The following is a 22,361-nucleotide window of genomic DNA, read 5'->3' on the forward strand; positions in this document are numbered from 1 at the left end:
GCGGCGCTCAGGACTCGGGGGACGCGGCGGCCGGGCCGGGCCGGAAACCCCGGGACGCCGCGGGAGACCCCTGCCCGGCGGCTCGCGATCCGTCCTCGGGGGAGGACAGAGGCCCCTTTGCCGTCAAGCTGCGCTCCACCTCTCTGTCCTTCAAGCACCGAGAGGCTTCCTCTGCCGAAGCAAGAGGGATAAAGAGATACAGCGCCGAGATCCGGCTAGAAAGAGGGGGGCTGGCTTTGCTCCCCAAAGACGAGAAATGCCAGGTCGCGAAAGCCCCTTCTCGAGGGGCACGGTCCCCGCACGAGCAGGGAAAGGGGAGGGCCCGGCCCTCGGAACCGCTGGGCGCCAAGCCGCCGCTGCCCAGGAAGCCGCTGCTGCCGAGCCGCCCCCTGCCGCCCCTGGACTCGGGCGCCGGGGAGTCGGACCCCAGGCGGGAGAGCCGGACGGCTGGGACGCGGTCGCCACACAGGACAGCTGGTAAGCGCCCAGCCGCCTGGTGGGGAAGGGGCAGGACCGCGGGCAGGTTCGCGGTGTCCTCAGACTATGCGAGCTCTAAGGGCGGAAACGTCGGAATTGCCCTCGGTACCACTGATACGGTTCATCAAGAGTTAGTAGAGACTGGAGAAGGGGGAAGCAGAGCAGGATTTTGTGGAAGTCCAGAGAAATAAGGAAAATGTAAAAACCCATCTTGCAGCATACTCCTGGAGAGGAAATGGGCCCCTCAAGGGGATCACTCATGTGCATCTAACATTTCTTAGGATAGGAAGCTCAGTGAGTTCCAGAATTGGGGATAGGTGTACTCTGGTCGATGGAGGTATTCCTGGCGCCTACACCACTTCCTGGTTATAAATGAAGCATCTGGCTCCTCTGTCACTTACTTAGTATCCTTCTGACCTCCCCCACCCCTGTCATTTAGTGTCCTTCTGACCTTCCCCCCCTCCACCCCACTTCCCAAGGAAGAATTTTTCCTGTTTAATAATCAGGCTCAGGTGGCCCGGCCTCTTGCAGAAAGCATCCTATTTATTGGAGTCAGGAGCCTTTGTAAAAGGGGAGCCCCTCCGAGTGGGCGTTAACTTCCTGTCCCAGAAAGGAGGTGGCTGAAGATTGGGGCAGAATGTAAGAAACTTCTAAAGCAACTGCCCTTTAAAATAAGCAGAGACAAAATAGATGACCTTTCTATGCCTTTGACATTTGTCACTTTTTATTTATAGTGTTTCAGATGAAACAAGAAATCTGTTGGAAATGGGTATTTGTGGCAGAGCTAAAGAATCTTTCTTTGCTGGGTTCTTTTATTAATGGAAATCAGTGTGCCAGAAAGGAAACTACACGGACCAGTGGAGTGTGCATGTGATGAGGACCCTAAGGAGAAATTTTCCATGGCAAGTTTTATTTGAAAAAAAAAACACCCCACTTTCAGGATGTTTTTAAGTGGCTATTGTTAAGTCCTGGACTCCACTTATGCACTGCATTGTGGACAAAGAGGAAATAGGACACAGTTGTTCTCCCGGGGACCCCACGCCCTAAAAGGAAGGTGAAATTCACACATAGGAAAAAGCAGCTCACAGAAAGCAATGTAAAGACAGTTTTCAAAGAAACCCTTTATCTTTTCTGCTTTCATCCTAGGAAGTGAAAGTGTGTATGTGTATAGTGCTTTAAGTTCTTAAGGTGACAGTGTATGTGTATAGTGCTTTAAGTTCTTAAGGTGACAGTTCCAAGGATAAGTGCCAGGAAAACCTCCTCAAAGAGCCCACACACAGGCCTTCCTGATCCAGGGCCCATTGGCTCAGCTGTGAATTTTTGCTGCTGCTACTGCCAGCTACATGAGGATGATCAGTGAGAGAGCTCTGGGAGAGGTCCAAACTGTAGCTGGTGCTCCACTCTGCAGATTTCCAGCAAGGTTAATGAAGCTATTGTAAAGTGCTTCTAAATCCCACTGAAATAATGAAGGGAGGAGGGGTTTGCTCTGTGCAGATAAAACCTTGACATCAGCGCCGTCCACCTTCATGGCCTAGAATTGACAATGTCTCTCAAGGGCTTGCTGACTGAATGGAACTTAAACACAGGATACTTGGGTTCATGGTTCGAGCTGGAGAAGAAGCTTCCAAGGTCAGTGCTTGACACACTATTTATAACGTCCTCAGCCTAAGCTGTGAGAGTTAGGCTTGTTTATTGTCGAATGCCTGGACTGGTCTATAAAGACCATATTTTTTTCTTTAATTTATAAAATATGGTATTTGTTACAGCTTTGCTTAAAAGCGTAGCATAAAACAATTGTCCACTTATTAACATTCTCTAGGCCACAGAAGTAGCTGATCTAGATGAGTTCCAAGGTGAGAGAATCTAGGTTACTTTAGGGCAGGGGTAGTGATTTTCATTTCAGTGCAGAGAGAAGGGAAGAATTACCCTCATTCTGCTTGAAACCAACTCTCCCAAAGTGTGGTAGGTATTTGAAGGGCAAACGTCAGGCTCAGCTGTGGCTGCTGCCTGGGACCTTGGGGTCCAGGGGCTGCCTCGTGCAGACCGGAGCAGAATCACAGGGTCTGTGCTGTCAGATCCCGCAGTGAAAGCAGCTTCTCTCTTCCCCGGACACTGGATACGCTTGTGGCTTAATTCATTCTTATTACTTCTGCTATCATCCTCATTGCTTCCAAAATATAACCACTAGAGGCAATTAAATTCATATAAAACATACAGATAATAAAAGTTGTAATATCAGTATTATTCAGTTTTCCAAAAAGACCTAATTACTGCTGTTTATTATCTTGTGGTGGCAGGCACTTTACCCAGAGCTCCTGGATGGGCTGCCACCCTGTACACCTTCCGCGGCCACACACACCAGAGAGTTAGGTCACCGAGGTGTCCCAGATGGGTGCATAATTCTCCCTTCAGGACTCAAGCACTTTGTCGCAGCACTCTGCTTATCCTTCCTCCTCTCATCCACATTCCCACCTTCCTTCTCTGAAGGTGTGGGAGAGGCAGCAGGGTGCCCCAGTTGTTGGGAGTAAACAGAGGCGCTCAGTTTTGCCAAGTGAGCTGGGCCTCCTAGGGCCACAGTGGGGCAGTTCTGCAAGCCCAGTTCCGTATGTGCTCATCAGTGCAAACAAGACCATTAACAGGAGGTGAACGGCCCAGGGTTACCATCCTGGTTCACTTGTGCGGGACATTTCCCATCCTCCTGGGAAGCTAGTCCATCCCAGAGTCTAAATGACAAGCCAGGAAGCACCTTCCTGAGCACAGGATTAGAGTTAGGCAAAAGAGAGATTCTCACGTAGAAAAATGGTAAAACAAAGGAAGTATATAGAAAAAAGCCATCACTTAGGAGTCCACTTTCCAGATGTTCTCCCGTTGGCCTTTCCTTCTAGTCATTCCTCTTTCTCTGTGTGTGCGATTTTTGTTTTGTTTGGTTGTGGTCACATGTTGGGTATTTTGGAGAATAGCTGGACAAATTGCCATTGTCACCCAGGAGCCTCATTTCATAATGACCCTCAGCCTCCTGTCCAAGCTCATTTCCTCCAGACCTGGCTGGTACAGTAGCACACCCAGGCTTCTGAGCCGCCTTCTCTAGACTCTGTAACTCACTCATTCATGCATTCATTCTTGCAACAAATATTGCATGTACTTCTGCCATACATGCAGCACTGTGCTGGCCCTTAAAAGGCCATCAAGGAAAAGCATGAAGACCTCGCTCTCAAAGAGCTCACCAATCTAAAGGACCAGGTGGCAGCTGGATGCCACAGGGGAGTGTAGACAGGTGCCCATCTTGTCTTTGGGTGTCAGAGGCATTTTGTGGAGGAAAGGAACTCAAAAAGACTGTCAACTACTCTATGACAGTTACTTTAGTTGTATTCAAGTTCATTTGAGTAGAATATAAGGGTCTTTTTTGGTATCATGCTTAAAAAATACAGTTGACCATTGAACAGTGCAGGGGTTATAGGGACTAAAACCCTGTGCAGCCAGAAAGTCCACATGTAATCCCAAGAATTTAATACTAATAGCCTACTGTTCACCTTTTGTCGATAACATGCATTTTGTATGTTATATGTCTTATGTGGTGAATTCTTATTTTTAAGTAAGCTAGCAAAAAGAAGATGGTTTTAGAAAGTCATAAAGAAGAGGAAATATGTTTATAGTACTGTATTGTGTTTTTAAAAATTCACATATAAATGGACCCTAGCACTTCACACCTGTGTTGTTCAGGGGTCAATTGTGTTTATATATCTTGAATTCTCAAAAAAAAGAAAGTCTATTCACACCTATTTCTCTTTTTGGCCTATCCTTCCCTTGACAGCCACTTCCTGAGCAAGTATGGTCAACATCCTGGGCCTCCATTTCTCCATCTTTCCTGTGCTTCTCCAGCTGCATGTATTTTCTCATTTTTGGTTGCCTCCCAGTGCACCAACCTCTCCTCGGTGCCCCCAGACAGAACACATCTCATATTCCCATCTGTTTACTCAAGTTCTCTCTTCCTTTGACTCCTTCACCATAGAAACCTTTAGCCATCTGTGGGCATCCCTGACTTGACATCTCAACTTTCATTGAGTGTTGAATTATGAATGTTTATCCATACCTCTACCAACCTCGGTCATTTCTTTCTCAGTTCCCCCATCTATCCAGATAACTAAGGATCTCAGAGTTATCAAAAAGATTTTAATATGAAAAATGCTGAAAAGCCTTAAAAATATAGAGAAAAATCACCTTATAATCTTACTGCTTTAAAATTCCATAAAAAGAGACTTACATTTCTGACCAAGGTGGAGTAAACACACACCACCCTATCCCTTTCACTGATAAAATTTAAAAACCTTGACAAAATGCATGAATGTCAGAATTCTGAAAGGCGGGTAGGAGCTGGTGGGCTGGACAGAGAGATCAGGACTCTGAAGACCTCCCTGCCTTGCCTCCATGGCACCAACAATCCCTGCCGACCCCCGATCCCGTGACTCTCTAGCCCCCTCCTCCTGCTCCCCACCGCCTCCAGCGCCAGCCCTCCGGGGCAGAGTTTGCCAGACAGTCCCAGCCCTACTCCACATGAGTGCCAACAGCTAAGCCGCAAGCCCCTCCATGTGGTGGCACAACATGCAGGCTGCGGCCCTTGGGTTCTCCCATCACTGTGCCAGGCAAGTGCCAGCAGCACACTGGAACCTATAGTCCCGGTGGCTGTGGCAATGGCATCTTTTAGGGCAAAGCTCTTTTATTTATTTATTTTTGTTAAAGGATAGTCTTTTTTTTTTTTAACTTTTTTTTTAAAATTTATTTTTGAGAGACAGAGACAGAGCACGAACGGGGGAGGGGCAGAGAGAGAGAGAGAGGGGGGGCGACACAGAATCCGAAGCAGGCTCCAGGCTCTGAGCTGGCAGCACAGAGCCCCACGCGAGAATTGAACCCTAAGACCATGAGATCATGACCTGAGCCAAAGTCGGACGCTTAACGGACTGAGCCACCCAGACACCCCAGGGAGAAGCTCTTTTAATCCTTCCAGACCTACTCAGATGGAACACCACCTCCACCCATAGCAGCATGTGAAGGTCAGAGCCCTTTGACTCTCTGAACAACATGCCAGCAGAGATCTTATAATGAAGCCACGACCTCTCATAGCAGCGGCAGCGCTGACAGGTTGTGCTTGTGGTGGTCCCGCAGGCTTCCTTCTCTTGCCCTTCTGCCCTGTGGGGTGCTGGTCACTAGAGCGCACAGCGGCACAGAGGCTAAACCCTGATTTTCTAGCTGGAAAACTGTTGGGGTGGAAATCACAGGAGGGAGACACTTGAAGAAGGGTCCTTACCTAGGTGCATGAAGTTGAGAGCTTGTCTCTGACATGCACCTGTATGAGACTAACTAGAATCAGTACAGCAGAATCTTTGAGAATTTTGACAGGACTGAATGTGAACATAAAACTCAAAATGTCTAGGATACAAACCAAAAATTTTTAACATACCAAAGAATCAGAATACCTAAAAACTTTTCTAAGAAAAAACACCAACCTTGAGGTCATCCAAATGTTAGCATTGTTAGAAAAAAACTTTAAAGCCACAATTATACCATCTCTAAGAAGTAAGAGTGAGCACTCTTGAAATGAATGAGAAGATAGAAATTCTCTGCAAAGAAATAGAAGCTATTTAAAAAATATACAGACATCTTAAAACAGGAAAACACAGTAACAGAAATAAGATTCATTAGAAGAACTCATTAAGAGAATAGAGATGATAGAAGAGTTAGTAAACTTCAAAACAGATTAATAGGAAATAGCCTGAGTACAAAAAGGGAACAAAAGCATCAGGGACTATTGAAACAATATTAAAAAACCTTAACATTCATGTCATAGGAGTTCAGAAGGAGAAAAGATTTGAGCAGAAAAAATATCTGAAGGAATAGTGACTAAAAACTTTCTAAATTTTTGAAAAACCTGAATTTACAAATCCAAGGAGCTCAGGTGAATCGCTTTTGCACTTTTGTTTTGTTTTATTTTTAAAGCTATATTTGCATGGGTTTATTTCATCTTTTCAACAAATGGTTCTGGAGCACGTGAGCATCCGTAAGCAAAAATATGAACCTTGACTTAAGTCTCACATCATGTATCACAATTAACTCAGAAGGGGTTCGATGGGTTAAATGTAAAGTGAGACCATAAGACTTTCAGGAACTTAGGAGAAAATCTTTGGATCATAAGACTAGACAAAGAGTCCTCAGACTTGACATCAAAACACGATCTGTAAGAGGAAAAATTGATAAATTGGACTTCACTGGAATTAAAAACATTTGCTCTGCCCAAAACGCCATTAAGAGGATGAAAAAAGACAAGTTACAGAATGTGAGAAGATACCTACAAACCACATATCTCACAAAGGACTAGTATCTAAAGTACATAAGGTGTTCTTAAAAGTCAGCAGTACAAAGCCAAAAATACAATTAGAAAACAAGCAGAAGACACGGACAGATATTTCACCAGTGGGAATATGCAGATGACAAATAAACACGTGAAAAGATGCTCAACATCATTAGCCATTAGAGAAATGTCAAATTAAGACCATAAGGAGATGGCGTTGCACACATATCAGACCGGCTGGAGCAGAGCTAGGTGTGACCGCATGCTGGGGAGGAAGCAGAGCAACCTAGAGCGCTCATACATTGCTAGCGGAAGTGCAAAATGATGCAGTCACTTTGGAAAATTTTGGCAGCTTCTTATAAAATCAAAAATACACTTACCTTATAACATAGCAATTCCACTTCAAAGTATTTATCCTAGGTAAATGAAAACTTAGGTTCACAAGAAAGCCTGTACATGACTGTTTATGGCAGCATTATTCATAATCCCCCAAACTGGAGACACTACAAATATCCTTCAGCCAGTTATCCAACAATGGAATATAACTCAGCAATAAAAAAGAATGAACTTCTGGTACAAACCATAACATCTTAAACGCATATGCTAAGTGAAAGGAGCCAGACTCAAAATTTTACAAATTATATTATTCCATTTATATGACATCTGGATGGAGCAAAAATACAGAGAACAGATTCATAGTTGTCAGGGGCTGGGGATAGAGGTAGGGTCCCTATAAAAGTGTGGCATGAGAGAATTCTTTGGGATGTTGACATTGTTCTATATCCTATTATGTGACTTTTTACAAGAATCTAAGGGTGTTAAAACTCCTAAAACTCTGTAACAAAAATAAATTTTACTGCATGTAAATTTTAAAGTAATCTCTTAAATTATACCAAAAAGTGACAGTGGCCTCCTATCCACCCATTCTGAACCTCTCAAATCTCACCCACAGAAGGACCCACCACCAGCTCTTTCCCATGCCAGTAGCAATGAGAGCTACACCAGTATGAACAGACAGAGACACGTGAATCCCTCCCTCCCTTTTTTTAATCACAAAAATCCTATACATGTTCACTCACAATTTGATATTTTCACTCCGTAATAAGACATGGGCCTCTTTTCTGATCAGAATGAGTCACTTGACCTCATTGCTTTAAAGGGCTGCATAGTACCTGTATCATCCTTTATTTAACTATTCCCTATTGAAGGGCATTCTTTTTTTTTTTTTTTTTAGAGTTTTATGTGAACATAAGTTTTATTTCTGGGATAGGTACCCAAAGAGTACAATTGCTGGTCTTACAGTAGTTGTTTGTTTATAAGAAGCTGCTAAACTCTTTTCCAGAGTGCACGTACCATTTTACATTCCTACTAGCAACTTATGACTGATCCAGTTTCTCCCTTTGCATCCTTACCAGTATTTGGTGTTGTCATTATATTACATTTTAGCCTTCTGATAAGGTGTGTAGTGATATCCCATTGTGGTTTTAATTTGTATTTCCTTAATGGTTAATGATGCTGCATATCTTTTCGTGTGCTTATTTGCCATCTGCATATTCTCTTAGTGACATATCTGTTCATGTCTTCTGCACATTTTCTAATTGGATTTTTTTTAATGTTGAATTTTGAGAATTCTTTTATTTATTTATTATTTTTATAGTTTATTGTCAAGTTGGTTTCCATACAACACCCAGTGCTCTTCCCCACAAGTGCCCTCCTCCATGACCATCAGCCCCTTCTCCTTTCCCCCTCCCCGCCCCCCTCCCTCCACTGAAGGGCATTTTGAGTGTATTGAGGTTCTTTTTCCCTTTTGCTGCAGTAACCATTCTTGTCTATTTTATTTCTATAGAGTTACACTGTTCCTTCTTATGTTCCTTCTTAATGTTTTTTTAAATTTCTTTTTGAGAGAGGGAGAGAGCGAGCAGTGGAGGGACAGAGAGAGGGAGACAGAAGATCCAAAGCAGGCTCTGTGCTAACAGCAGAGAGCCCAACACGGGGCTCAAACCTACAAATCGTGAGATCATGACCTGAGCTGAAGTCAAACACTTAACCAACTGAGCCACCCAGGCACCCCTAGATTCTTTTTTTTTTAATTCAAGTTTGTTAACACATAGTGTAGTCTTGGCTTCAGGAGTAGAACCCAGTGATTCATCTCTTAGACATGACACCCAGTGCTCATGTAGGCCAGATTCTTAAATGTGGACTTTCTGGCCCAAGGGCATGTGCAATTTTAACTTAATAGACAGTTTCAGATTGCCCTTCCCCCACCCCGATTAAGGTAGTACCAATTTACACCTCTTTGCACAGAGTAGAGACCCTCTCATCAGCACTAGATGGAAAAAACACAGGTGTTTTTTTTTTTCAATCTGCTGGATGAAAAATGTCCTCCTTGTTCAGCAGGTCCTGGCCATCTGAATGTGAAGTGTCCTTATCCTGCCCCCACATCAGCTCTCTTTGTCTTTAACCCAATGCTCACAGCACTTGCAACTCTCTCTCCCCAAGTCTGGGTCTAACTAACCACGGAGCTTCCTAGGCTTTGTAGGTCCTGGCCAAGGTTGACATTTCAGCCTTCCTAAGTTTGCCTGCCACTCGTTCACTTCCTTTGACATCTCCGGCCCCACCCCTGTCACCAGCTTCCCTTGGCACTCTGCACACACCCCTGCTTGCCCTGAATGCACTCTGTGGCCCTGAACTTAATCTTGAACTCCCTGAGAACATCCACATTTTTGTTTTTCTCTGTGGAGTGTCGGTGCCTAGGAGTCTTGTGGCCTACAGGGGGTCGCCCACGGAACCCTGCTGTGGTCTGCATGACCAGGTACAAAGGCAGGGGGGCTGGGTGGTAAGATTGAAGAGTGTGAGTTTGGAGGTTTTACTCCAAGGTCCACCTTTCAGGGGCTGTGGGATTCTGAGCAAATGAGTTTCTTAACCTCTGAGTCTTAATTTCCTCCTTTGTAAGTGAGGTTATTAGTAATGCACAGGGCAGCAGAAGCCTTGTAACTACAAAACGTGATGCAGTTTCCAACAGTAACAGTCATAATTTCCTAAGGATGTACCAAAATGAGATGAGTGCAGGGTGAGCTTCAGACAATAGGAGTGTTAAAGACTCGACGGGTGATTGTAATGTGTGCCTAGCTTTGAGAATGCCTATTTGTGGGCAGCACTTTCTCAAACTTAGAGATGTTTGTGAAGCTCATTAAAATGAAGATTCTAATTCTAATGAGGACAATACTACTGGAGTATGGACCAACATTTGAGTAGCAAGGATCTGGAACTGTTAGCCTCATATTTCTGTTTATATTACTTTATTTTTTTAAGTAAACTCTCCCCCCAACATGGGGCTCAAACTCATGACCCCCAAGATCAGTCACATGCTCTACTGACTGAGCCCACCAAGGTCTCCAGCCCATGACTGTTTAAGTGTAAACTTAAATGAGTTAAAATTAAATTTAAAACTTTAGTTCCTCAGTCACACTGGCCACATCTTAGGGACTCAGCAGCCCCATATCTTACGGCTAGCTGACAGCACAGAGATCATTTCATCACTGCAGAAAGTTCTATCGGATGGTACTCATTCAGGGCAAGTAGCATCTTCCTGAAACCCTGTAAGGGTTGTGCTCTGTGCTCTTCACAAAACTGTGCCTGCTTTCAAAGCACCATAGCACTTTCACCTGTGTGTATGTGTGTGTGTGTCTCCCTCACTACACCAGCTTCCCTTAGTCAGGATCTGCAGTGGATTTACCCACCACTTATATACGCTCCATATACAGGTAAGTAATGACAATAATAGTTCATGTATAATACACACTCACTAAATGCTAAGACTCATATTAAATGTTTTACATTTTAATTTCCAACAATAATCCTATTTTATAAGTGGGAAAGTTGGGCCTTAGGCCAAAGAACTTGCCCAAAGGAACATAGCAGGTAAACTGTGGAGGGGAGTGTGGAGCCACATAGACTATCTCTGTAGCCAGATGCTCTTCACTGTTGTGCTGTGCTGTGGTGGTTCTCAAGTGGGGGCAGCTTTGTCCCCCAGCAGGCACTTGGCAGTATCTGGAGCCATATTTGATTGTCAAACCTGTGGTAGGAAGGAGACGCTACCAGCATCTAGTGAGCAGAGGTTAAACACACTGCAGTGCACAGAAACGCCCCCAGCAACAAAGGATGGTTCAGTCCCACGTCTCAGTAGGGCCAAGGTTGAGTAACTACTGTTTGCCACTCCGTGCGCAGGTTATAACGGAGTTATAACTGGTATATTGGAAAGTTGTGGGGTCATACTCCTTACTATGAGACCATGTGTGATGTGGTGAATGAAGAGTAGAGGGAAAGCCTGTGTTTGGCAGTGTGACCATCGACAAATCCTTTACTCCAAGAGATTCTGTGTTTTCCCATCTCTGAAATGGGGATTGAAAGGAGGGTTGTGAGGGTCATTAGGAATATGGTATTTCTCTGAAAATCAAGATTGAATAAATCTGAGCTGTGAACATTTCTTGGGTGGGGAGAAGTTTTCCTACCTGTTCAGGGGGCCGTGAGGGACAGCCCAAGCCCAGAGGTAATAGAGGAAGGAAGATCTAAGCCCTGTGGACAAGGGCCATCCCTCGAACTAATTACTTGTCCTCTGGTGACCACTTGAGAAAGATCTTGCAGAATCCCAGCTGCCCCTGGAGATCCACAAAGAATCCAGGGTGAGGTGTTTGTGTACATTTTGAATTATAAGAGAGTGCCATGTAATGTAATAGTTTGGCTACTTTTTCTCCGTCGTCTGCTGTAGCTCAAAAATATCTTCAAATTAACAGTGCCTTTCCGTCACCATAACCTTGTAAGGTCCCGGTTTTATTACCTGGCAGGTACTGGACAGCATCCATCTCCAAGCTGAGATGGACTTTGGTCATTGTCTTCTGCTTAGAGGCTGTTTTAATCGCACAGACAGTGGCAGTTGAGCAAATGGACTTTGAGTCCACACTTGCGTTATCATGACTCTGTGTCCTTCAACCTGTCTCTGGCTTCCTGGGCCTCCAGTTTGAGATGCAGGGATCAGGCTGGGTGGCTTGGGAATGTCTGCCAGCCTTTACATACGAAGTGCTGGCTAGCAGCAACTGAAGTTCAGCAAAGAGCCTGGCAAAGCATCTGATGGCTTGGACAGCCCCGATAAATGTGCTTGCATGTGACCAGGTTCCCAACCTTACACACCCAAATCCAAATATAATTCACACATTCATTTTTTTTAATGTTTAGGTTTTTTTTTAAGTTTATTTACTTATTTTGAGAGAGAGAGAGAGAACAGAGAAGGGGCAGAGAGAGGAAAAGAGAGAATCTCAAGCAGGCTCCATGCTGTCAGCACAGAGCCTGACACAGGACTCAAACTCATGAACCATGAGATCAATGACCTGAGCTGAAACCAAGAGTTGGAGACATAACCAACCGAGCCAGCCAGGTGCCCCAACATGCATTGATTTTTGTTTACAAATGCTTTTTCACGGATTCTGCCCATGAGCAACAGAGTCCTAAAGCAGTTATAGATAGTGCTATAACAACAAGAAAGAGCCAGGCAGACCCCAGGCCCCACCAGGAAGAAGACTCACATCAATTCCCACGGTGAAGGCCTGCACAAATCCCTGTCCTGGGACGAGGCCTGGCCACTCTCCCCTGGTGACTCTGCCGTGACAGTGGGAAAGCCCTTTTGCCAGGACCAAATCACGTATACAACCATGACTTCGTTACTGGCGTTGTTTGCCCCAGTGTGCTCTGCGTGGGTGAGCAAGCGTGAGATGCGCCATAGACACTGCCCACCACACCAGGATAAAGGGCAGCTTGGCCCTCACAGGCTCTCACTTCTTAGGATAGAAACAAGCTACCAGGACTATTTAAAACAACGGTGGCATTTTCTTTTTCCTGCTGCGGGCATTTGAAAATCGTCAGAGAGGCAATCTGTAGGTCTGAAGGTGGGTTTCAGAAGCTGGGGTGAGGAGGACACCCTGGCAGCACGTCCTGACCTTGGAGTAGGGAAAAGCAGTAAGGACAATTTGACCCTGGTGGCTGGGAAAGAGGCTCCCAGACAAAGTAGCTGTCCTCCTTGAGAGTTCCATTTTGCCATGGGGCTGTGAAGGGAATGTTTAGAGAAGCAAGTTCTCTGCCCTTGCTGATTTGTGGGGTCTTATTTGGGAGAGGAAATGGAGGAGGAAGGATTCAGGATAAGCCTTCAGAGGATGGAGGGAAGAGGGAGATTAGTTGGGTGATGGAGGACAGCAGTAGAAAAGGCAAGTGGGCCAAAGACCTCAGCGTGCTTTTGAGAGCTGAGGAGAAGTGAACAGAATGGGAAGCTTCTGCTGACGAGGGAGAGGGCATCCTTGGGAGGACCTCAGTCCCTCTGGCACTAGCCTTGCCTAACTGTAGTGTGGACATAGTTCCATAGTACAAACTTGCCTCATTTCTGTATTTTGACAGAGATCCAGACTTTTCTTCCTGGTTGCTGTCCAAGCACCAAGCGAATCCTGGTTATCTTAGAGTAGTTTTTATGGGTTGTTTTGGGGATTTTTTTTTTTTTTGGCTTTTTACTGAAGAGTGATACACATTTAAAGAAATACACAGATCATATGTGTGCAGCTCAATGAATTTGCACACACTGAACACACCAGGCAAGAAACAGAATGAGGGGGCGCCTGGGTGGCTCAGTCAGTTAAATGTCTGGCTTCAGCTCAGGTCATGATCTCACAGTTCGTGGGTTCGAGCCCCGTGTCAGGCTCTGTGCAGACAGCTAGCTCAGAGCCTGGAGCCTGCTTCAGATTCTGTGTCTCCCTCTCTCTCTGACCCTCCCCTGCTCGCACTGTCTCTGTCTGTCTTTCAAAAATAAATTAAAAACATAAAAAATTAAAAAATTAAAAAAAAAAAAAGGAAGAAACAGAATGAGACCAGTACCCAGAAGCCTCTCATGCCTCCTGCCAGCAGGCTCTGGAACTCATTCCTGGACTGTGGAACATGTGCTAGCAGTTGAAGGATCCCTCGATTCCTGATTGCCTTTGCAGGAGAGTCCGTGTGCAGTACCCTGGAGAGAGGTGTTAGATTAGAAACAGCCTTCCTGTCTGTAGACTCAGCACTTGCCACAGGGCCTGGTGCCTGGTGGGCACTCATCAGGTATAGTTGATTCTCATTATAGTAGTTATGTTCCATAAAGTTGCTGTGAACAATGAATTAGTGAATACTGAACCATTCCTCCTAGAAGAAAGACGGAGTAGAAATCAAAGCAAGTGAGCTTCTGATTACAACATTTTGTCAACTGATCAGCACATACCCTTGTTTTATGTGTGTTTCTGTTTAAAACACTGTTTTGTATGTATTGTTGATTCATTATCATCCACCCACAGCCAACAAAATTAAAAATCATGCCTGAATGAAGTTCATTTGACACATGTATTTTCTCTGTGACACACTTAGCAGTCTTCACTTTAGAACTAGATGTGGGGCCATTTTATAGTAAAATCACCCCCAAGCCCCCACAGAATGCAAAAAATCCAGCACCAAGTATACCTCAAAACAGACATTTGGTCACAGTATAAGAGCAAAAACAGGAAAACAGAGTCCCATCAGCTGGGACCATGCTTGTCCAGAGACTCAAAATTTTCACTTCTCTGCACATGTCTGCAAATGACCATGAATGGTCACAAGAACTGGCGTGGGTGTTACAAATACATTATAGCAAGAAGGCAAATTCACAAATCTGGAATCTGTGAACAGTGAGGATTGACTGTACTGGTTGAATGGGAAAGGAAGGAATTGTGATTAGTTTAATCTGGAGGTGGAAATAGAACACAGCCCACCGCACATCATTCAAAGCGGGAGCTTGCTTGCTCTGAAAAGCCTTCGCTCCCCAAACACACCACAGCTCTGAGACAAATGCTGACACAAGAATTAAAAGCCCAAGTTCCACTGTAAGATCACACAGTCTGGCTCGTGGACAGAACCAGCAAAGAGCGACTGCAGACTTTGCTAGCATGTATTGATCAGGGGCTGTCTGTGTAAGCTGAGACGGATAATCGCTCAATAAATGCTTAAAAAAAACCCAAATCGCAGCTTTCATATAGGAAGCCTGGCAGCGGAGCACCTGGGTGGCTCAGTAGGTTAAGCATCTGACTCTTGGCCCAGGTCATGATCTCACAGTTCTGAGTTCAACCCCTGTATCGGACTCTACACTGACAGCAAGGAGCTTGCTTGGGATTCCGTCCCCCTCTCCGTCTGCCTCTCTCCTGCTCATTCTCTCCCTCTCCTCTCAAAACAAACAAACAAACAAATAAATATAAACATTTTTAAAAAAGGAAGCCAGGCATAAACCCTTAACTTAGGTGAGGTCTCCCATGTCCCCAGAGCTCAGGACCCCACCCCCACTTCAGCAGTTCCTATAGTGTGTGTCTACACACCTCATCGCCTCCATGCAAACCAGGCTGTGGCAGAGGACCTGGAGGGGAGGCAGAAACGGAGGATGTTTGCTGTTATTGAAACACCCAGTCAGCTAATTGTGACAGATATAAAAGATGCACACACATTAGGTCTGAAATTGTAGAGCGTAAACCCAGGCCTCTCCTTCCACAAAGAATGTTTTGAAAAGCTGGGAATAAGCCATTGATATGTATTTTTAAGATATTTAAAATGACAGCGTAATGGAAAAAGATTCAGAGGAGTGTGCCAGAATGTTAGCACAGCTCTCCTGGGTTATTGATTTATGGGTAACTTCCTTCTCCTTCTTTATAGTTTCACCTGTTTTCTGAATTTGTACAGTGTGCATGTGTACTTTTACAAACAAGAAAGACATTTTGTGAAAGGAAAACAATTCTTAAAAATTGTGGGTCCAGAAATTTTCAAGAGGTGTAAGAACCCTGCCATCCCGCTGTGTGTTGGCTTAGGGCATAGATTTGCTTTATTTTTCTCAGCCAAAGGGCGGGAAACCCCAGTAGTTTACAATGTACAGCCCATTGCTTCTCACCCAGAAGACAGTCTTTTTTTTAATGTTTATTTTTGAAAGACAGAGACAGAGCATGAGCAGGGGAGGGGCAGAGAGAGAAGGAGACACAGATTCTGAAGCAGGCTCCAGGCCCCGACGCGGGGCTCAACCCCACGAATCACAAGATCATGACCTGAGCCAAAGCCGGCCGCTTAACCGACTGAGCCACCCAAGCACCCCCAGAAGACAGTCTTCATGAGAGCTCCCACCTTCCAGACTTAGGTGTATCCTGCATGGCACATGGGGTGTAGACCACTGTTGGAGTCCCAGCAGGTCATTGTAGAAGTCTTTCTGAATGAAAGAAGCAGTACCTGAAGGCTGAATTATAATAGGCACAAAAAGGAAAAACTTTTTAAAAAACAAAAAAACCATCACTGACCAGCAAGTCAAAATGAAGCAATAAGAGGCATCTGCCTCACAGAGGGCTGGTTAAATACATCTCTAGAAATGGTTCATCACTGAGGATTTTCTGAATGGTTAATTTTAAGTTTTCCTGTATACAAATAGCTTGGTTAAAAAGCCAAATGTGTGTGCAGAAACTGTGTGGTTTTCTTCCCCATTGTATTTAGAGTTGTGTGTGAGGGGGTATTTTTGAGAGTGATCTATGTGATAGGCTCCTAGGAAGATGGATGAAAATTGGGCTGCCATCATGGGCAGTGTGTAGCTGCATCAGGACCTGCCTGCCAGCCGGCTGTCCACCGGGCATAGTGTTTACAGGGAGGAGCAGAATACTATTCTAGAGTGTGGCTTTGTTGGGCACTGGGTTACTTGGGCCAGGCTCCTCCATGACACGGTCTGCGTGGCCTTGTTCAGACCTTGCTGGCCCTCCCACGCTCCCGAGCCCATGCAAGGCACAGCAGATGCAGTGATGGCCAGGACTAGGCGCCTACACTGATAGCGTGGCTCATGAGGAGACCAGGACACACAGAGCATCAAGAGTTAGTCTGCTTGGACCATCACAGGTCATGTCCTCAAGAACCAACAGTCAGCCTGGCCACCTGGCTCAGCTAAAGGGTGGGGGACATCCCAGTGCTTGATGGGAGAGGACACTGGCAAAGGGCTCACTGGTCTCCACCATGTCCTGGCTAGGATTTGACCAAAGTCTGCATCTCTTCTCAAGTGGGACTAACCACAAAATAACAACAGCACCCTTTGTGGGGCAGCTCACACTCTTTAGCTTACTAAGTGCCTTCTGTGTGTTGTTGCTCATTAGATCTTTACCAGGTGGAAGGAGGTGTAGCTATCGCGTGAGCTCGGTCAATCTTCAGTCACATTAGGAGAGGCACACACTGCTCCTTTCCTCATTTAACACCGAAATTGAGTCACAGATTCTGGAATTTGCCCTAAAGCACCTTGCTAGCCCGAGGGCTTAATCTTAGACCTGGAGGCCCCGGAGCCACAGCAGTAGCTACTTCATTTCCTGGCCCCGGGAGGAAGCCTTCATCACTGCAGCCTACTGAAACAGCCACAAGAACAAACTCTCTTGGAAATGAATGCATGAACAGTAAATATACTTTTAAAACCAAACCCTTGAAGAAGGAGAGCATGTTAAGAAGAAAGAAGGAATCTGGAGAAAACCTAATGTATAAACTCCTCGTAGCCTCCCCCTTTGGCAGAATCATATCCTCAAAATAACAACAACAAAAATATTTTCCCTGATCAAAAGTTACCCTCCTGTTAAGTTATTTAGGGCAAACGTGGCTTTACAGCTTCCTGCACTGAAAGCATTGTGTTTTCCACAAGTTTTACTCTACCCATGTTGTACAGCAGATCGAATTTGCTGTCTTCCTTTCCAGGGGAGATGTATTTGGGGGCATCCATCTCTTTAAGGCTCTCCGTAAAGGAAATTACACAGATACAGACATGAATCAGTGGTTTCCTGTGCGTGAGAAATGCTCCCAGGCTGTTCGTTGCAAAGCCAGGCACACCCGACTGCTTAAAACCGGTTGTCAAGTGGGGAGGAGAAATTGAGATGTCAGAGCCCTTTAGCCAAATCCCCAGAAGATTAAGGCTATCTGTGTGTTGAGGCAGGAAGGAGTAAACAAAGGAGTGTTTTCAACTCCTTTTATCTAATCTGCTGCCACATCTATATTAGCCTGGGATTAATGACATTTTGAACATGTTTAATCTCAGAAGCTTTTTCATGGTTGAACCTTGACCCTGAATATTCATGCAGTAGAGCTCTCACATAGTAAGGTCTTTGGTACCCAAAACCTGCTTTATCCTGCACATGACCTGTGTCTTCATTCCCCCCCCCACCTTGTACAGTACGGCACACCCCCCACAACCGTTGCCCCTGCTGTGGCACCACCTGGAGGGAATGGGGGTGCAAACTAGAATGGCCAGCTGGGCCTTCTGCCACAGAGCAAAATGGATCCTCACACAGCCGCTCTGCCTGAGCTTACCTGGCACAGGCACTGCCGTGCGGGCTCCGTGAGGCTCTGGGTGGAATCCCGGGTCTCTGAACCATGGTAGGAAGCTTAGTGGCTCTTCTCCCTCCTTCCCAGTGTCTGGAGTTTCACCCACGATTCCTGTGCCCTCCACCCATGAGGCTGGTCCTGGGCTGTCCTGTGAAAGGGTCTGGAGGCCGTCACGGTCCCTCTAGCCTACTCACATTCCTGACAAGGAAGAAAAGAGGCGAGGAGAGAACATCAAATACAAGGAAAGGGCACCACTCAGGGAAAAGAAGTAGGAACCAAAGAAGAGAAATGATTGCTGAAAGATCTCGGCCCTATGCCTGGCCCAGTGCTTGGTGACACTGCCATTGTAGGTTGCTCGATGCCATGCTGGCACGGCAGGGCATGTGTGCAGTGCTCACTCCGTCCCATGAGCCTGCCCACGAACACCTGACACAGGTGTGCACACATCCAAAGTACAGCTAGCTGCCCGCTGACAGGCAGAGCTGAGGCCAGTGACCCCCTCTGCTTGCGAAGAAATTTGCTAGCATGCTCTCGATGTAAGGAAAGAAGAAAAGCCACCTCTTGCCAAGCAGAACCTAGCTATGTTGTTTACAAGACCACAGTTCCTGTGACCAATCTGGACAGAATAGGATTTGCCTCTGGTCCAATGAGCTATCAGCCTTGAGCCCGGTCCAGGAGGGCCCCCAGCCTCTGCCCACTTTGGGGTCCCCAGCCTTGCTGTAGAACTCCATTTTATTCTATTCTATTCTAATTTTATTTTTGAGAGAAAGAGGAGTAAGGGAGTGAGAAGCAGAGAGAGAGTCCCAAGAAGGACAAGAGAGAGAGAAGTAGGGCTCACCCAACGAGGGGCTTGAGCTCACGAACTGTGAGATCATGACCTGAGCCCAAGTCGATGCTTAACAACTGAGCCACCCAGGAGCCCCTACTGCAGGCCTCTCTGATCAGCACGGTCCCCAGGAATGCTACAAGCCCCTGTTCTGTATAACCTTTTCCAGTGAATACTGGAAATACTCTTTTTGACCTAAATAGGGTATAGGAACTCATCAGAGCTGTCTTGTGCCCTCGTGGTGAGAGTGACATGTGTGTCGTTGCCCCACACAGACCTGAGGAGTGGAGAGCTAACCCTGGGAGGTGCTGGGCCACCTTGGCATTTCGCAGCAGCCACAGCCTCCCTCCTCACCTCACAGCCTCCTATCCCTCCACACAGCCTCCAGAATGTGCCCTTGGTTCAAACCCCAGGGCTCCCCATTATGGACAGTCTGTTCCCACATGATCCATCAGCCCCTCTCAGCCACCTGCCCACAGCTCTGCCTTCTGCCACCTCCACCTGGGAGGCTTTACCTTGCCCCTCTGCTCAGGCTGGAAGGTTCCTTCTCCAGGTTCCAACCCAGACAGCACCATACCCACCAGCTACCGGTGTTAGGCCCTGCACCCACCCAGCACTTTGTAAACTGTAGCATCTTCCAATTTCCACCACAGCTGCTTGTTTGTGTTTAGTCTCCCCCACTAGACTTTGAGATTTTGGAAGAACAGACAACTGGCTGTTTATTTTTCCACCTTAGCATTTAGCACAGTCCTTCCACATAGCAAATGCCAAACGGAGGGAGGGAAGGCGGGAGGAAGGACGAAGGGAGGGAGAGGAGGAGAGCAGAAGTGTTGAGCTCTGGCTAATAGAAATGACTGTACATTTAAAGTAGCCTGAACAAATCTGAATGTTGAAACCAAGCATGGAACAGAGAAAAAGGGATGAAGGCTAAGGGTCAGAAACAAGAAGGAATTTCCAGGTTTAGGAGCAAGAGTCCGACAAAGATCCAGAGGAGGAATGCCCAAGGAGGACAGGCCTCCCAGGCAAGGTTAACGCCGTTCCATCAGTATGAGGGGTAGAGCAGGTTGAGAACAGGGAGACCTCAAAATTTACAGTTCAGTGGTTGGGTGGATGGAGAGAGCAGCACTCAGGTTGTGGCTGAGTCAGGCATTAGCTGAAAAGACACAGGCAGAGGCCATTGAAGGTGGAGGGCGGAGGAGAACGGAGGCCTGGGGCTCAAGGGGATGATGAGGCTCAGTGGAGACCGTTCTTTCCAAGCTGTGGGAGACTCAAGCACTTTGCAAAGCAGCAGGGAAGAGGTCAGCTGCCAGGGAGAGCCTGAAGAGGCAAGAAGGGACAAGGGATGAATGAAAAAACAGAGCAGGGCCCCCTGGGGACCAGTAGGGTGGAGGCTTCAGGTAGCAGCCTGGAGAAGAGTGGGAGCCATTCTCAGCTGTCCAGTCCAGGGTGAAGTTAGTGTGTGAAGCCAGTGACCCTTCTCAACTCTGATGAGAGACCGAAGCTTTCAGGGCAGTGGCTCCTGTCCCCCGCCCTTCCTCGGTGACTGCAGGTCTGAGAGACAAAGACTGCAGCTTAAACTGGAGGCAGAAACAAGAATAGAGTAATAGCCTATCCCAGCAGAGCCAGGGGTGGTATATTTTAAGCCACCAAGAATGAGATGTCATCCCAGACATCTGCACACATTGCTGTGACATGGGCTCTGCCTTTACCTTGCTGACCACAGTGCACTGTGTAGAAGGGAAAATGGTCTGGGTCCAGGCATCTGGGGATAGACTTCTGTCTCTGTGTTGTGGGGTAGCAGGCAAGCATTCAGAAAGGTGAGCTCATGGGGAAGCTTGAGATTCAGTGTATGTGGTTTTTTTTTAATGTTTATTTTTGAGAGAGGGTAAGCTAACAGCAGAGAGCCCGATGCAGGGCTTGAACTCACAAACCATGAGATCATGACCTGAACCGATGCTACTTAACCAACTGAGCCACCCAAGCACCCTGGATTCCGTGTACTCTTCATATGCCTGTGAGAAGCCACTATTTAAGTCACAGGTTTCCTTGAAGAAAGTAAGCTTGCTTCTTTTTTCTGTGGATAAAGATAATAAGTTTTCATCAGAGAAAATATGAAAATACAGAAGAGTTAAAAGGAGGGACCCACAATGTTACCTCCCAAAGATAAACACTGTGGACACAAAAGAAAATTCAACAAAGCATTATGGTTGTAAAGGTGCTATTTATAGGGGCGCCTGGGTGGCTGGTCGGTTAAGTGTCCAACTTCAGCTCAGGTCATGATCTCACAGTTTGTGAATTCAAGCCCAATGTTGGACTCTGTGCTGACAACTCAGAGCCTGAGCCTGCTTTGGATTCTGTATCTCCCTCTCTTTCAGTCCCTCCCCTGCTCACACTCTATCTTTCTCTCTCTAAAAAATAAATAAACATTTAAAAATTTTTTAATAAAGAAAGACTATTAAGGACGCCAACTGTGGTTAGTTTTGATGTCACGCTCCACAAAAGGAAGGTTATGCTTACAGGTAAAAAAAAAAAAAAAAGAATAACATTGTCTACAAAATTTCCAAGAAAATCAGGAATCACATAGTATGTACTACCCCAAAATGCCAGGCTTATATTAAAGAAATCTTATTTATGTATTTATTTTTATCTCATTCCAGAAAGTATCCCGTGGGAGGAATGTGACTTTAAAATGTGCATATAGGAGCAGTTGCGTTTAATTTTGTGCGACTCAGACTAGAGGAGCGTCATCTCTTTGATGCATCTTTAAATGAGAAAACCAAGTCCCATGAAGAAAAGCAATAGTCTTTTCTCTTAAAACCAGAGAAGCTCCCGACCCTCGCTCCTCCTCCCACACGCCCTGGCCCCCCAGCTCCTCTGTGCAGTGTTCCTGGTGTGGGAGAGGCTAAGGTGAGACCAGACGAGGGCGGGGCTGTTTTGCATAATCTTGTGTCTTTACCCACAGAGAAGGGTCTGCCTCCTGCAGCCGAGGGCCAGCCTGCACCGCCCTGGATCACCATCGCTCGACAGAAGCGGCGAGGGACCCTCGACCAGCCCCCTAACCAGGAAGACAAGCCTGGGGTCCGCACCCTGAAGTCTGAAATAGGAAAGCAAGCTAAGGCGCCTGAGAGAGCCCAGGTGCTTAGAGCAAACGCTTTCTGTCTCTGTAGATGGGAGGTGGGGGGGGACCAGCCAGCTAGAGCTGGGGCCCAGCACCCCACACATTCTGTATGTTTATCATCGAGACTCTTGCCTGTGACAGTTGCTCACGTCTGCCCTCAGTGTGAGCTGCGCTGTTATAAGTGGGTG

General features: G+C 46.2%; 1 protein-coding gene across 1 annotated transcript in view; it reads left to right on the forward strand.

Annotated features, from left to right (window-relative positions):
• The window catches only part of KIAA1211L (KIAA1211 like), a 132,417-nt gene that overhangs the window by 106,937 nt on the left and 3,119 nt on the right, over nucleotides 1–22,361 (forward strand). Inside the window, exons 8-9 of the mRNA XM_029938502.1 lie at nucleotides 2–477; nucleotides 22,018–22,190. Coding sequence (XP_029794362.1) covers nucleotides 2–477; nucleotides 22,018–22,190 — 649 coding nt within the window. The remainder of the gene's footprint in view (nucleotide 1; nucleotides 478–22,017; nucleotides 22,191–22,361) is intronic.

Source organism: Suricata suricatta, chromosome 4, assembly GCF_006229205.1.
Source record: "Suricata suricatta isolate VVHF042 chromosome 4, meerkat_22Aug2017_6uvM2_HiC, whole genome shotgun sequence".
In the NCBI taxonomy this organism is placed as follows: Eukaryota; Metazoa; Chordata; class Mammalia; order Carnivora; family Herpestidae; genus Suricata; species Suricata suricatta.